Below are 15523 nucleotides of genomic sequence, written 5' to 3'. Positions count from 1 at the left end.
TTTTATTTTTTATTCTGCCATAATTTACACTTATGTTGTTTCAAACCTGTATGACTTTCTTTTTCCCATGGAACACAAAAGTGAGATGTTATTCAGATGACAGCCTCAGTCACTATTCACTTACACTGTATGGAAAAAACAGCAGTGTTTACATTCTTCAAAATTTCCCTAGTTGTGTTCCCTGGAAGAACGAACATCTTACAGGTGTGGAACAATGTGAGGGTAAATAAATAATGACTGAAATGTATTTTTTGGGGTACAACTTAACCCTTTAACAATACAATATGAAAAAAGGTAAATAAGGTAAAAAAATGAAAATAAGGGTGCACTCAGTAACTTTTTGTTTGTGTCATCTTGGACTTACAGTGACACTTAGTGGTGTGGATGCAGCATCTTTCAAAATCAATAGTTTTTTTTTTTTTTTACAGATGACATAGTAGAAATTCATTATTCACAGTCAGTTATGATTCATTTAATCCAAGAGTGAAAGTGCCCAATTACAAGACGGTTACTGAGATTAAGCGAGTAGTATTCAGCTGGTCATGTGACTCTAAAATGGCAGCCCCCCATGTAGAATACAGCAGGTTTTATAAGGTCACTGATATGACTAGAGTCCTCATCTCATGTGAGTGCTCATGATTTTATACATATGTTTCAAAATTACAATTAATTTCTTTTGGAGGAAAACTTTTTTTAATGGGGAAAAATTGCTGACAAAAATAAAGATAAAAAAGGTATGGCAACCATAGATGTTAAGAAAATGAAAAGATGTTTTAAATCTATGTTAAGCAAAAACTTTAACTTCGGTGTGCAATGGATTTATGTGCTCTGCAACTTTTCGAGAAACTTAATGTAAATGCAAATCATTTTTATTTTTTAAAGCAAAAACATTCATTAACTGCATTAAACATGAGAGTAGTGCTACACCAATGCATGCAAAAACTATACCACAAGAAAACAATTCAAGAAAAAAAGACACACAATGGAGGAATGTAGATATGATAAATTACAACAACAAAGACACAACATCTGAACTTCTACAGCAGTTTGTTATCTAGGTTACTGCCTACAACTCCACTGTATTTGTTGTAAGTTTGTGGGGGGAAAAACAAGAGAAAAATCAGTTTATTAAAACAAAACACTATGTTGCTAGCCCTACGTGAACAAATAGAACAACAAGTCACAAAAGTAACAATGTTGTTAAAAGAAACAGACTTTTTAAAGTCTGATTTGAAAGGTGCAAATAATGGGGCCTCTAATTTGAAAATACTGTATTTAAAAAAGCAAAAAGGTGCACAGCAGTTACTAACATGCCATAACGGGGAGGGAATTACCGTTTTTGGTAGCAGAGATAGTCTTTACATAGGGACAGCTGACTATCTGCATCATTGCTACACCTGAAAGAGCATATAAGTAAGCACAGAGTTTTGGAAAAGACACACACACACACACACACATACACACAACACGTCAACTACTGCATTCAGATGTAAGGGGAAGAAACCATTTCATTTAAATTGAAAATGTCTCCAAAACAGCTCATATTTAATATTCAACTGAATTTAGACAATAAGGTCAGTACACGTTGCTTGGCAACAAGACTACATGAAAATGGCAGATTACTGCCATCTACAGAACAACACGTCACTTCTACAGTTAATGTAGAAGTTGATTCACCATTTAATTTTAACACAGAAATGCCGGCTTTCAAGAATCACCTGCTATTTCAGATGCTTCCAAAGACATATTAGTTAACATTCATCCAAAAAGCAGAGAGGAAAACCTTTGGATTCAACAGGTTCCTAGCACTCTACAGACATGCACTGGATTGTAAGAAAAAGACAGAAAGACAAGGATTTATAAGCAGACCAAGGAACAGAGGAGAGAGTGGCTGTTGTATTAAAAGAAGAGAAGAACCTACCGGGCAGCGGAATGTGCATGCTGGGCAGTGGCACTCTGAAGGGTGGCACCATGACAGGAGGGAATCCTGGCATTGGAGCAGTAGGCTGTGGCACATTATGGGGCAACGCCACTGGCCCTGTTGTCATGGCGACTGTAACTGTAGGAGGATTGACAGTTGCTAATGGGGTTGGCATGGCACTGGGGATTGTGGTAACAGCAGACGGCATCTCCACGACTTCAGGGGCAGCTGGTCACCGAATCAGGCATGAAATTATGTCAGATTTACTTTTGACACCCAAATAAACAAACAAATGATCCTGAGCTTGTGTCATCTGATTTCAAGAATTGCACATTTTCAGAACAAGCGCAGAAAATCATTATGGCATAGTGTAACATCTTTCTGACGAAAAACCATCCAATGATTTTCACCCCCAAACCAATGCAGACAATGAGGTATATAGTTCCTCGTCCGGTTCTGGACACATGAGCCAATAACTTGGTTGGTGAGGTTTCTTCAGAGTAAAAAAAACTGAATTTCTACTTGTACAGGCTACATAAAATCCCCAGTATCATTAAGCCTGTAGATATAGATATTAAAGCTACATCTACGTAGATATTTACATTTCACCTACCTGAGCTTAAAGGGATAGATCACCTCACCCAAATATAACAATTCTCTCATCAATTACTCACCCTTATGCCATCCCAGATGTGCAAGACTTTCTTTCATCTGCTGAGCACAAATTAAGATTTTTAGACACATTTCTCAGCTCTCTTGGTCTATTAAATGCAAGTGAATGGTGACCAGAGTTTTGAAGCTCCAAAAAGCAAATAAAGCAAGCATAAGAGTTATCCAAACAACTCCAGTGGTTAAATCCATATCTTCAAAAGCGATATGATGAGTGTGAGTGAGAAACAGTTCAATATTTAAGTCCTTTTGTACTAAAAATCTCCACTTTCACATTGTTCTCCTTTTGTTTTTGGCGATTCACATTATTTGTGCATATCACAACCTATTGGGCAGTGAAGAGAATTTATAAAGAAAATTTTTTTTAAAAAGGACTTAAATATTATAAGGACTTAAACCGTTCCCTATCGAGAGGTCTCTCCTATTGCGTAAGTAGCTTACGCTATGGGAAAACTCAGTTTCTCGAGAAATATTGAAGTCTTTATGTAAAACGCATTGCAGCTGCACAGCAGACAGTAATGAGTGAGGCAGCTCGGTCATTGGCTGTGCTGCGGCAACTGCTCGAACCAATGACGGGGAGACTCTGAACGCGCGACCAATGGGCGCGCGCCTCGCGTTCGCGCGCTCAGAGCCCACCGAAATTAGCATAGCCAGGCTATATAATGGGCACCCCGTCATACGAGTTCCTTTAGATTTAATCTCCTTCAGCGAAGACCTCCTCTTCGCTGGATCCTCCAGATCGTTGGAGTCTTTCGCCTGCCGTTGACAAGCCTACAGCAGGACTGCTAAGAGGACGCCGGCGCCTTCAGCCGCCTTCGAAGCCTTCTGCTACGCCATCCGGCGCGCATCACTATATCCTTTGTACTAAGCTACTTTGCAAGTGTTCGCCTTTGCGACACTTTTTGTATTTAGTAAAAGAGCAAATTCGAGGCGTTGTTCCAAATGCCTTCGACCTGCGCCTCGTGCAGAGGCCTTCTTCCTGACAGGGACCATCACATTATCTGCACTCGCTGCCTGGGACCTGACCACGCAGAAGCTGCTTTCACTCGAGGCGGATGCCCCGAATGTGACTCCCTGGGCCTCAACGAGCCGCGCGCTCGCTTCGCCGCGAACGAGCCTGCTACCACCGTGCTGCCGTCCCCTCTGTTCGAGCCGAGCAAGAAAAAAGCGCCGCTCACAGAGGCCGCCAGAACACGCGGACTTCAGTGACGTCACGCCGGGCCAGTCCCCGCGTGCTTCACCACCACCCGAGAACTCCCCGCCGCCAGTCCAATTCACGCAGACGGACCAGCACCCCTCCAACAGAGTGGTGGGTCTCATCTCGTTTGGCGCGCCAGGGGACGACGGTGAAAAGGATGACAGCCTTTCCAATTGGCGCTGCATCCGACGACTGGCCGGGCTCGGCCTTCGACCCCGCGCCATCGACATTAGCGGACACGAGCACGGGCACCAGCACGGTAAGAGAGTTCGCTGAACGCTTCACTGCAGCGAGCAAAACGTGTAAAACATTACCCAGTCCCCTTACAGGCGGCTGGAAATGTCTATACAGCAGTCAATGGGCCAGTCACAGAACTCGCTCACCTGCAATCAAATGCCGTTTTAACGGCAACACACAGAAATCACAAGAGTCATTTTCTGCCTGTGTCACTAAGGGGTCACGTGTCCACACTAAAGTGCGCACTCCCACATATCAATACTGTCCAAACAGTGCCGAATACTTTCCCAGCTCGAGCTGGACGCCCCATAAATGTAGACCGTGTGCCTATTGTCATGTATGCACCACTACACACAAGCACTGTTCCCACAGTTATAAACACTTCCCCAGTAAAAGCGGGAAATACTATAAATGTAGCGCGCGTGCCTGCTGTCCTGCATGCACCCCTACACACAAACACTGTATGCATGGCCAAAAACCCCGCCGCTAGCGGGAGGCTTTATGAAAGTGGCGCGCGTGCCTATTACAATGTATGCACCCCCACCCGTAAGCGCTGCCCATACAGTTCCAAACAGATCTCTGGCTCACGCCGCGAGCATCACAGATGCGAAGCGCGAGCCAAGAAACTCCCCGCTAAGAGCGGGATGCTTTATGGAAGTGGAGCACGTGCCTATTACAATGTATGCACCTCCACCCGTAAACACTGTCGTTTCAAACATTTCTCCGGCTCTTGCTGCGAGCATTACGGAGACAGCGCGCGTGCCTGTAATCTCACACGCACCCCTGCACTCAACAAAGCTGCTCAGCGCGCGCCCGTGCCTCTGAGAGCTGTAAGCTCAGTGTTAGCACATTTTCTGCCTGTGTCACTAAGGGGTCACGTGTCCACACTAAAGTGCGCACTCCCACAGTTACAAACACTGTATGCATAACCAAAAACACCCCGCCATGAGCGGAGGCTTTATGTAAGTGGCGCGTGCCTACTACAGTATATACACCCCCACCCATAAGCGCTGCCCATACAGTTTCAAACAATTCTCTGGCTCATGTCGCGAGCATCACAGATGTGACGCGCGAGCCAAGAAACTCCCTGCTAAGAGCGGGAAGCTTTATGAAAGTGGCGCGCGTGCCTATTACAATGTATGCACCCCCACCTGAAACACTGTCTATACAGTTTCAAACATTTCTCCGGCTGCGAGCATTACGGAGATAGCGAGCGTGCCTGTAATCTCACACGCACCCCTGCACTCGGCACTCAACACAGCTGCTCAGCGCGCGCCGCGCCTCTGAGAGCTGTAAGCTCAGTGTTAGCACATTTTCTGCCTGTGTTACTAAGGGGTCACGTGTCCACACTAAAGTGCGCATTCCCACAGTTACAAACACTGTATGCATGGCCAAAAACACTCCGCCATGAGCGGAGGCTTTATGAAAGTGGCGCCGTGCCTACTACAGTAGATGCACCCCCACCCATAAGCGCTGCACATACAGTTTCAAACAGTTCTCTGTCTCATGCCGCAAGCATCACAGATGCGACGCGCGAGCTAAGAAACTCCCGCTAAGAGCGGGAAGCTTTATGAAAGTGGCGCGCGTGCCTATTACAATGTATGCACCCCCACCTGTAAACATTGTCTATACAGTTTCAAACATTTCTCCAGCTCACGATGCGAGCATTACGGAGATCGCGTACGTGCCTGTAAGCTCACACGCACCCCTGCACTCGGCACTCAACACGGCTGCTCAGCGCGCACCTGCGCCTCTGGGAGCTGTAAACTCAGTGTTAGCACAAGGCAATTTGCCGGTGGGGCCCATACGTCACTGCGACGCCCCCAGCCAACATTCAGCCCATATCTGTGCGAGCAAAAGCCTGGGAAAAAATCCCCGACATGCCAAAATGGGTTTTGAACATAATAAAACACGGTTACTCACTTCAATTCGCTCGCAGACCACCCCGCTTTTCAGTGGTGGTCGAGACAAAAGTGAGGAAAGATGTGTCACATGTTCTACGCACCGAGGTGCTCGAACTGATAGAGAAGGAGCTATAGAAACTGTTCCTCCCTCTATGAGCGTAGGCGGTTTTTACAGCCGCTATTTTCTCGTCCCGAAAAGGACGGTGGCCTCTGCCCCATCCTAGATCTCAGACATCTGAACAAAGCTTTTATGATTCGCTCGTTCAGAATGTTAACAACCAAACATATCCTCGCGCAAGTTCGCCCGGGATTGGTTTCTATCAGTGGATTTGAAAGACGCTTACTTTCACATTCGATAGCGCCTCATCACAGGCCTTTTCTGAGATTCGCTTCGAGGGACAGTCATACCAGTACACAGTACTACCATTCGCCTATCATTGGCCCCCGTACATTCACGAAATGTATGGATCGAGGCACTTTCCCCTGAGACAGCGGGAGTGCGAATACTGAATTACCTCGACGATTGGCTAATCATAGCACAATCAGAGGGTCAGTTAACGACGCACAGATCTTGGATTATCAGCCATCTAGAATGCCTGGGTCTGAGAATCAATTTTGCAAAGAGCGTGCTATCCCCCAGCCAGAATATCTCTTCTGGGAATAGTGCTAGACTCAGTGCAGATGACAGCGCCTCTCATCAGAGCTGCGCTCTCTATTCGACGCCTTGCAACATCATTCAGAAAGGCGTGCGCACCGTCAAACGATTTCAAAGAATGCTCGGTCTCATGGCCTCGGCATCAGCTGTACTCCAGCTAGGATTGTTGCACATGCGTCCTCTCCAGCGCTGGCTCAAGAGCCGTGTCCCCACTCACGCGTGGCGCTCGGGCCACTTTTTGATCAGAGCGAATCACGGCTGTATAAAAGCCCTGACGCCTGGAAAGCCATCAACTGGTATCAAACCGGCGTGAGTCTGGGCGTGAACACGTGGAGAAAAATGATCACGACAGATGCCTCCAAAATAGGATGGGGGGCCCTTTACGAGGGCAGGCCTGTCTCCGGCTTTTGGTCAAACCCGGAAAAGCACCTACATATAAACTGTCTGGAAATGAAGGCGGTCGCCTTGGCTTTCAGAGCCCTGCCTCCGTACCTGAAAAACGAACACGTCCTGGTCCGAACGGACAACATGACGGTAGTTTCGTATATAAATCGCCTGGGTGGACTTAGGTTGAGCTCCCTGCACTCTATGGAGGGCCCTCCATGCATGGCCCCTCAACGGGTTCCCGAGAACCTCCCCAGTGGAGTTTTGAGAACCATCACTGAGGCGCGAGCACCCTCTACGAGGCGCTTATATGCTCAAAAGTGGAAAGTGTTCAGTGACTGGTGTGATACCAAGAGCTTGAACCCCAAATCGTGTGAGATACCAAGTGTACTCGCCTTTTTGCAAGAGCTGCTGGAGGCGGGTCGCACACCCTCCACTCTCAAAGTCTATGTGGCTGCCATAGCGGCGTCGCACAATCCTGATAAAGGACATTCATTAGGGAAAAACGATCTAATCATTCGTTTCCTAAGAGGCGCTAGGAGGATGAACCCTCCTCGCACCCCCTCGGTGCCGATCTGGGACCTGGCCACGGTCCTGGACGCACTCATGAGTGCCTCGTTAGAACCTCTCCGAACCGTGCACCTTAAACAGCAAAACTGCGCTCTTGCTGGCGCTCGCTTCAGTCAAGAGAGTGGGCGACCTGCACGCGCTGTCATCAAGCGCTGCTTGCCTGGAATTTGGACCTAACGACTGCAGAGTTGTCCTTAGGCCAAAGCACGGGTATATTCCTAAAGTGCTCTCCACACCCTTCAGAGCACAGGTGATATCTCTGGCAGCTTATCGTCCCCAGCAGACGAAAGCAACGCTAATTTACTCTGCCCCGTCAGGCGCTCAGAGTATATTTGGAACGTTCTGCCCTGTTCAGACAGACGGAACAATTATTCGTATGCTTTGGCGGCCGCACTAAAGGTCTCGCAGTTTCAAAGCGAAGAATATCGGCTGGATAGTGGATGCTATAGCGCTAGCTTATGAAGCCAAGGGCCTTCAATGCCCCTTAGGCGTCAGAGCTCACTCTACGAGGAGCATGGCCTCCTCGTGGGCTTGGTCGAGTGGGATACCCATTTAAGATATTTGTGCGGCGTGGCTGGGCCTCGCCTCGACATGTATCAGGTTTTATAACCTACAGGTCCCCTCATTGCATTCCAACATTCTATCAGCCTGACTGTAGAATGGACTGGAGTATGTATATGCTGAGCATTATCTCCTCCCTTATAAGGTCCGTCTCTGACCGACTCAGAGGATTTTTTATGCATGCCAGTACATAGAAAAATGCATTCCAACATTCTATCAGCCTGACTGTAGAATGGACTGGAGTATGTATATGCTGAGCATTAATTCCTCCCTTTCAAGGTCCGTCTCTGACTGACTTAAAGGATTTTTTATGCATATCAGCACATAGAAAACTCAGTACATAAGATATGTGCTTGTGTTTGTACTATGAGCGCCCCACCATGGACCACCTTGGAAGGGCGCTCTATAATATCCCATTATGTAGCTCGCTGTTGGCCGGCTCGTGGAATAATCACTTTGCTTTAAGGCTCAGGCATCTGCCTCTGGCTTTATAGAGCGAAGTCAGCACGCACGGCGTTTTACATGGTGTTCCCATAGCGTAAGCTACTTACACAATAGGAGAGACCTCTCGATAGGGAACGACTCGGTTACTAACGTAACCTCGGTTCCCTGAGAGGAGGGAACGAGTATTGCGTAAGCTGCCGTGCTTGTGCTTGGTCAGTTCACTTCAGTCGATTGAACCTAAAGGAACTCGTATGACGGGGTGCCCATTATATAGCCTGGCTATGCTAATTTCGGCGGGCTCTGAGCGCGTGAACGCAGGCGCGCCATTGGTCGCAGCTCAGAGTCGCCCGTCATTGGTTCGAAGCAGTTGCCGCAGCACAGCCAATGACCGAGCTGCCTCACTCATTACTGTCTGCTGTGCAGCTGCAATGCGTTTTACATAAAGACTTCAATATTTCTCGAGAAACTGAGTTTTCCCATAGCGTAAGCTACTTACGCAATACTCGTTCCCTCCTCTCAGGGAACCGAGGTTATGTTAGTAACCGAGTCGTTTCTCACCCACACCTATCATATCACTTCTGAAGACATGGATTAAACCACTGGAGTTTTATGGATTACTTTTATGCTGCTTTTGTGTTCTTTTTGGAGCTTCAAATTATTGGTCACCGTTCACTTGCATTGTATGTACCTACAGAGCATTTGTATTCTGCAGAGGAAAGAAAGTCATACAAATCTGGGATGGCATGAGGGTGAGTAAATGATGAGAGAATTTTCATTTTCAGTTGAACAATCTCTTTAATATGCAGAGACTGATATCAGTGACCCATTCTTTCCCATGACAATACGTAAATATTCTGGCATTAAACATGTTTTGTTTGAGCATCCCGATTAGCATGTCACAACAACATTGGCTCAACCGATGGTGAGAATTTGGCATGGGGCTATCTGTTTGTCTGACCTATAAGAGATGGGCATTGTTTAGGTAACCTGTTTGAAAACAGCCATTATTTTTGCAAACCATTAAGTTTGCTGATGCTAAGTGGCACAAGAATGACACATTTTAGCTTTAAAGAAACTTTCACAGCAAAAAAGTTAGCTACATCATAACAATAACCTATTACTCTAAATTAGCTCAAAAAACACAAAAATTATAACAACAACAACAAAACAAATCCTGTTATAGCTCTTGTTTAGAGGTTCACAGATATGACATTTACCTGATACAGGAGTTGGTAGGAGAGCTGAGGTTGCTGTTATGCTGGGAGTCAGGGTTGAGTTCAGAGCTGTGGTGAGGGGGTTTTGTAAGGTGTGTGTGGTTGAAGTGCTGTTGGCTGCAGGTAGGATGCTGGCAGTCGGACCTGGTCCAGTGGAACCCCCTCCTGCTGCAGCTGCTGCTACCGCCTGGCCTAACATCAATGGACCCAACTCAGCCTGCTGGATCACCTTCACTCCTTCAGGCTTCGTCCAGGATGACTCCCGCGTACGTGCGTTGTAGTAATACACCTGTATGAAGAACAAAGTAAAAAGGTGAAACCTGGAATCGGTCCTCAGGGCAAACTGTGTGTACTGCACAAGCTGCAAACTATTTTGCTGATACAGATATAAGGTGGTGAAAAGGGTCAATAAATCTGTCTACCTCTACCACAAACAATAATAAATCATTTATAAGGTATCATCTAACTGTAATAAACTTGGTTGGGCATTACTAGGGTTGGAAAAACACACCAATACCTCAAGAAAGCATCATTCTGACAATGGAAATCCAATGCATCAATTACGCATTCAAAAATGTATTATATAATACCCATGCATTACGCACTCATTGACCAAACCTAATTTCTGAGCCTCACTATTCCCTTCAAAGTGACACAACACTACCTTTCAGCCCATAAAGAATTAAGAGCCATACCTTTCCTTCTGGACTCTTGTTCTCCACCCAGATCTCTTCAGTAGAGGGCTGGGATGGGGGAGCAGGAGAAGCTGAAGGTAGAATCCCTGGTGGGAAAATCATGCCGGGTGGTGGTGGCATGGATCCACCTGGCAGAGGCATGAACGGTGGTCTCTTCAAAGGGAAATCCAGAAAGAAGCCAAAAGTGTCAATTCAATTTGGATAAAAATACTGTGAACACTGTTTTAAAAGAAAAAGGATAACACCTGAACACCTGTGTTCACCCCAAATTGCATTAGAAAACCCTTGCACATAAAAATACATGTGAATATCCATACTTGTAAAGGGGGGGCACCAATGGGTGGGGGCACACTGGGGTCAAAGGGGATTCGTCCGAAGGGCGGTCGTGCAGTGGGTGGAGGACCCCTCATCATGGCAAAGGGAGGCACAGGGGGGCTCAGTAAAGGCTGCCTGTGGGTGGGGGGGTTGGCAGGATGAGGGGCAGTGGCAAGGAACCGTAGTCCTGGCTGCTGAGCCATGCTGATGGCACAAAAAGAACATTGGATGAGGAAAAACATTAACACAGCATAGCAGCTGCATACAGGCACATAAGCACATAAACACAGTTCGTTTTTTTGTTTTTTTTAAATGAACCTCCCCCCTTCAAATCTTCATGAGGCGACATCATGGATTGGTTCATTTCACTTACATCTTAAACTACGTTCTATTAACTGGACTGCTATAAAAAGTCAAGAAGTAAGGAATCAACAACAGATAGATAATAGACTTTATTCATTGTCCACGAGACAAACGGCCAGACGAGGCTTTAAAATACTTTAAACCAGTGAACTGGCGAAAGCTGCTGGGTGCATTATAAAGGAAATGTTTTTAGTTACAGGGTACTAGATATAATTGCTCAGTGGTTAAAACTGAAATGTGAAAAATAATGCAAAATCGACACCTGTTAGCCGAAAGGCTAATGCCTTCTGCCTCTGCGTGCTCCGCCATTGCTGGAAAACAAACATAGTTCCTGTGACGCACTTCCGGTCTGGTGTCGTTCACCCGCCGACATTTTTTTCTTTGAAATTTCTCTTTCTGTCAGGATTACTAACTAAAGTGACTTGTAAAAATACAAAATATTATTTAAATATATAAAATTTAAAAAATATATATATTTTACTAAAATGCTAAATAGGAAGTTTTCTTGCAACAAATACAACAGACGTGTATTTTTACACACACGTATATGTCTTATTGTATATTTCTATATATACTTAAATTTTCTATTCACTTTATTATTATTATTATTATTATCTCTGTCTTGTTGTTGCATTGGTTTGTGCACTGGAAGCTTCTGTCACCATGACAAAGTCCTTATGTGTAAGCATACTTGGCAATAAAACTTGTCTGTTGCTTTGTGGCTTAATTTCATTGTTGTGGGGTTTTGTTGTGTTTTGTCTTTTCTGTTGCATTGTGGCTTATTGTCATTGTTGTGGGTTTCTGTTGTGTTGTGGCTTAATTTCATTGTGTCGTGGCTTTTCTGTTGTGTTGTGGCTTAATTGTGTTGTGTTGTGGCTTTTCTGTTGCCTTGTGGCTTATTTTAATTGTTGTGTGTTTTTGTTGTGTTTTGGCTTTTATGTCGCATTGTGGCTTATTGTCATTGTGGGTTTCTGTTGTGTTTTGGCATATTTTTTTGTGTTGTGGCTTATTTTCATTGTTTTGGCTTTTCTGTTGTGTTGTGGCTTATTGTCATTGTGGGTTTCTGTTGTGTTGTGTCTTAATTTTGTTGTGTTGTGGCTTTTCTGTTTTATTGTGGCTTGTCATTGTTGTGTTGTGGCTTTTCTGTTTTATTGTGGCTTGTAATTGTTGTGGCTTAATTTTGAGCTATGGCTTAATTTTGATGTGTAGTGGCTTAATTTCATTGTGTTGTGACTTTTCTGTTTTGTAGTGATTTAATTTTTTTGTGTTGTGGCTTAATTTCAATGTGTCGTGGTTTTTCTGTTGTGTTGTGGCTTAATTTTGTTGTATTTCAATGTATTTAGTACATTTATTAATTATTATTATTATTATTATCATTATATTTTAAGCTTTTATTTTGGAAAGAATAGGCGCCAACTTCCTTTCTTAATACAGGAAGTACACAAACACGGGGCACTCACGTTGGATTTTGTCATGGACACCTTCCATTCTCGTTTTAAAGAGAAAATAGGCGAAGTGCTGTTACCTGGCGATGTATTCTCATTTGCAGCACCAGAAACAGAAGACGGTAATATCAAAGTCGAAAAGATAATATGCGGTCCAGGCCTCCGAAGAACCGGGGAGGAAGTGAACGTGTGTAAAAGTGGAATTCTGCGCCATAAACATCCAAATCTGTACTGGATAGATTCTCAACAGAGACGGGTGACACGACAACACTTTCATTTTGTGTTCACTTTCAATGCTTTAATGTTTTTATTATTAGTGTTTGCATTACTGTAAGTCAGTTGTGTAAATATTACTCAATCATATTACAATAAAATCAGTTAACCCTTAGAGACTCAGTTTTGCAGAATTGCATCATATCTTCAAAGCAGTTATATAATACTTTTTTTGTTTTTGTTAAAACTGCATTAAGAAAAATTACATATAACATTTGGGGGAAGTGCAGTTTTAATGTTTGCTAAAATCACACAAATTTCACTCGAAAAAAATGCATTAAAAAAAAATCAAGATTTTTGTAATCATATGTGGCTTTAAAAAAAAAAAGCACTAAAGGAGGGAAAAAAGACAATACTACATTAATGTCAATGCTTGGATATGAAAGGGTTAATTGTAAAATAAGGTAGTTTTAGACATTCGCCATGAAATGTATTTATGCATTCTTAGACTTATCCTTATTTCTTCCAGTATGTACCAGCCAAGGGTGAAAGTGTGATCGGCATTGTGACAGCAAAGTCTGGAGATATATTTAAAGTGGATGTTGGAGGAAGTGAGCAGGCATCTCTTTCATACCTGGCATTTGAGGGAGCTACCAAGAGAAACAGACCTAATGTGCAGGTACTCACTCATAAACACTTCCCAGACCCTTACTATCATAGGTGATTTGTATGGGGAAACAAGACCCAATTAAATAATAGTTAATTAAAGGACAGCACATAACATTGAATTGTGTCTGTGTGCTTTTGTTCTGCAGGTGGGAGATCTGGTGTTCGGTCAGTTCACAATTGCAAACAAAGACATGGAGCCCGAGCTGGTGTGTATAGACAGCTGTGGCAGGGCCAATGGGATGGGGGTGTTTGGAGCTGATGGGCTGCTCTTTAAATTGTCACTGGGACTAGTGCGCAGGTTTGTAGACTGCAGTGAGTCTACTAATAAGTCATTATTACTTGCTGGATAATTTAATACAGAATTGTGCACCAGTATTAGTTGAATTTCACCTAACCTATTATTTTGTCTCAAAGCTAAAAAGAATAACATTTGTCCTTCCTTCCAGGATTCTGGCTCCACAAAGTGAAATAGTGAAGGACCTGGAGAAGCTTTTCCCCTTCGAGTTTGTTGGTGGGATGAATGGCAGAGTTTGGGTAAAGGCAAAGACTGTTCAGCAGACACTGATAGTGGCTAATCTACTGGAGACCTGCGAGAACATGACTTCCCAGCAGAGACAGATGCTGTTCAAGAGGGTGGCAGAAGGCTCCCTCTAGTGGACACATCAAAGACCAATTTCACAGATTACAACCGGACATGCTCGGCATACTCGGCAGCTGTGAAGTGTCCACCACAATGGTTTAAACCCTCTGGAGATATTTAATATCCAAGAGTAACAAGGGGCGGAAATGTAACAGGAGACTTGCATTGCTTTGTCTGGGTTGTTGACTGATCAACATGGAGAAGTCACTATTTCTCTTAAAAAAAAAAAAAGGTCAACCGGAAATATTTTTGCTGTAAGAACAATATATTTTTGTGTGTAAAAAAACAAACAAAAAAACTTCTTGATCAAACCATTGTCAGTTAATGTTCACTTAAAAGTCTAGATAAATATAAAAATAGAAATGATTCCATCTGGGGAAATAACTGGTGCAAAAAAAATGTCCCCCATTGATTTGCAATTTGATTAAAGGTTTTCCAACTACATAATTTAATTGGTTGCTGTCTGAATTTGTCATCTATTTCCAGGAGGGTGAGACTTTTCTCTGTTTTTTTTTAGCTGGTTTGAGGTTAAAGTTATTTTAATGGTAATTGCAGGAGCATTGCCATTAATATTTTAACAGTGCAAAAGTGGTCCACATTTCATTGATCGTAATTGTGTCCGAAGTTCCGAACGAAGATGCGATGCGAAGTCAAGTGGCTGTTTATGCGAAGTTCTATACCGGTTTACAAATATGATTGTATTGTAGGCCTACTGTTTTTTATTGGGTTAAAAATAAATATGTGTTTATTTAGCATGTTTGTTTTGTCCATATGTGCTAGTGCTGAGTTCCCCAATTGATAGGCCATGCAGGTCCCAGCTGCTACAATTATTTATTTTTTTGCCCCCACCGGCTCGAATGTCAAACTCTGCCTATGAAGGTATAGAATCAGATTAGGAACCACAGCAGTGCCTCAGGTTGTGCAGGGAAGGGAGCTTAGCGGTACTGTTCTGGAGAACACCTGTGTGATACACCGATCGAGCTTTCTACGAAGATTTTTATCCCTAATATTAGCGGTAAAAAAATAAATAAAAAACCGCTTGAACTATACTAGTGTTGTATTTAACAAAAGGCTTAACCGAATTAAAATGTATATTTTTTATGTAATATGTTTAATATATGGAAAAGGGAGTGAAAGCTGTATAAGCAACAGAGAAATGTGGAGAACGAATTTCTCTGTTCGAATCTTAACTAGTGTTACGAGGGTGTCTTTCATTAGCAAACAGAAATAGCATAGATATTCATTATGGTCAAAATTGCATTTATATTATCTTTTTTTATCAGTATTTCTTGTGAAGAGACTGCTAGCAATATGTACAGCTGTAGCCTAAAGCTGCGTACACTGCCAGCGACATCGCGCGCGACAGCAACTCAATACCATTCATTTTCAATGCGAGCACAGCGACTTCCGGCGACAAGAGCTGTCG

General features: G+C 43.7%; 2 protein-coding genes across 4 annotated transcripts in view; one reads left to right on the top strand and one right to left on the bottom strand.

Annotated features, from left to right (window-relative positions):
* Window positions 1–11439, bottom strand: part of LOC127617242 (transcription elongation regulator 1-like) — a 28851-nt gene extending 17412 nt beyond the window's left edge. The window contains exons 1-6 of one of the 3 annotated variants that reach the window (XM_052089181.1): window positions 11393–11439; window positions 10770–10971; window positions 10453–10605; window positions 9761–10046; window positions 1922–2149; window positions 1335–1397 (exon numbers count right to left, since the gene is read on the bottom strand). In XM_052089181.1, the coding sequence (XP_051945141.1) occupies window positions 1335–1397; window positions 1922–2149; window positions 9761–10046; window positions 10453–10605; window positions 10770–10971; window positions 11393–11439 (979 nt within the window). The remainder of the gene's footprint in view (window positions 1–1334; window positions 1398–1921; window positions 2150–9760; window positions 10047–10452; window positions 10606–10769; window positions 10972–11392) is intronic. The other 2 variants (XM_052089182.1, XM_052089183.1) reach the window with 2 other exon arrangements.
* A 1129-nt stretch (window positions 11440–12568) lies between these two features.
* Window positions 12569–14818, top strand: LOC127617182 (exosome complex component RRP40-like). Its single transcript, XM_052089105.1, has 4 exons — window positions 12569–12831; window positions 13318–13467; window positions 13604–13755; window positions 13904–14818. Exons 1-4 carry the CDS (start codon window positions 12604–12606, stop codon window positions 14109–14111), a joined length of 738 nt encoding a protein of 245 aa, XP_051945065.1. The 5' UTR covers window positions 12569–12603; the 3' UTR covers window positions 14112–14818.
* Window positions 14819–15523: the final 705 nt, after the last annotated feature.

The sequence above is a fragment of the Xyrauchen texanus genome, chromosome 23 (genome assembly GCF_025860055.1).
Source record: "Xyrauchen texanus isolate HMW12.3.18 chromosome 23, RBS_HiC_50CHRs, whole genome shotgun sequence".
Taxonomy (NCBI): domain Eukaryota; kingdom Metazoa; phylum Chordata; class Actinopteri; order Cypriniformes; family Catostomidae; genus Xyrauchen; species Xyrauchen texanus.
The sequence above is the reverse complement of the archived record's forward strand: the minus strand, read 5'-3'. Positions and strand labels throughout refer to the sequence as shown.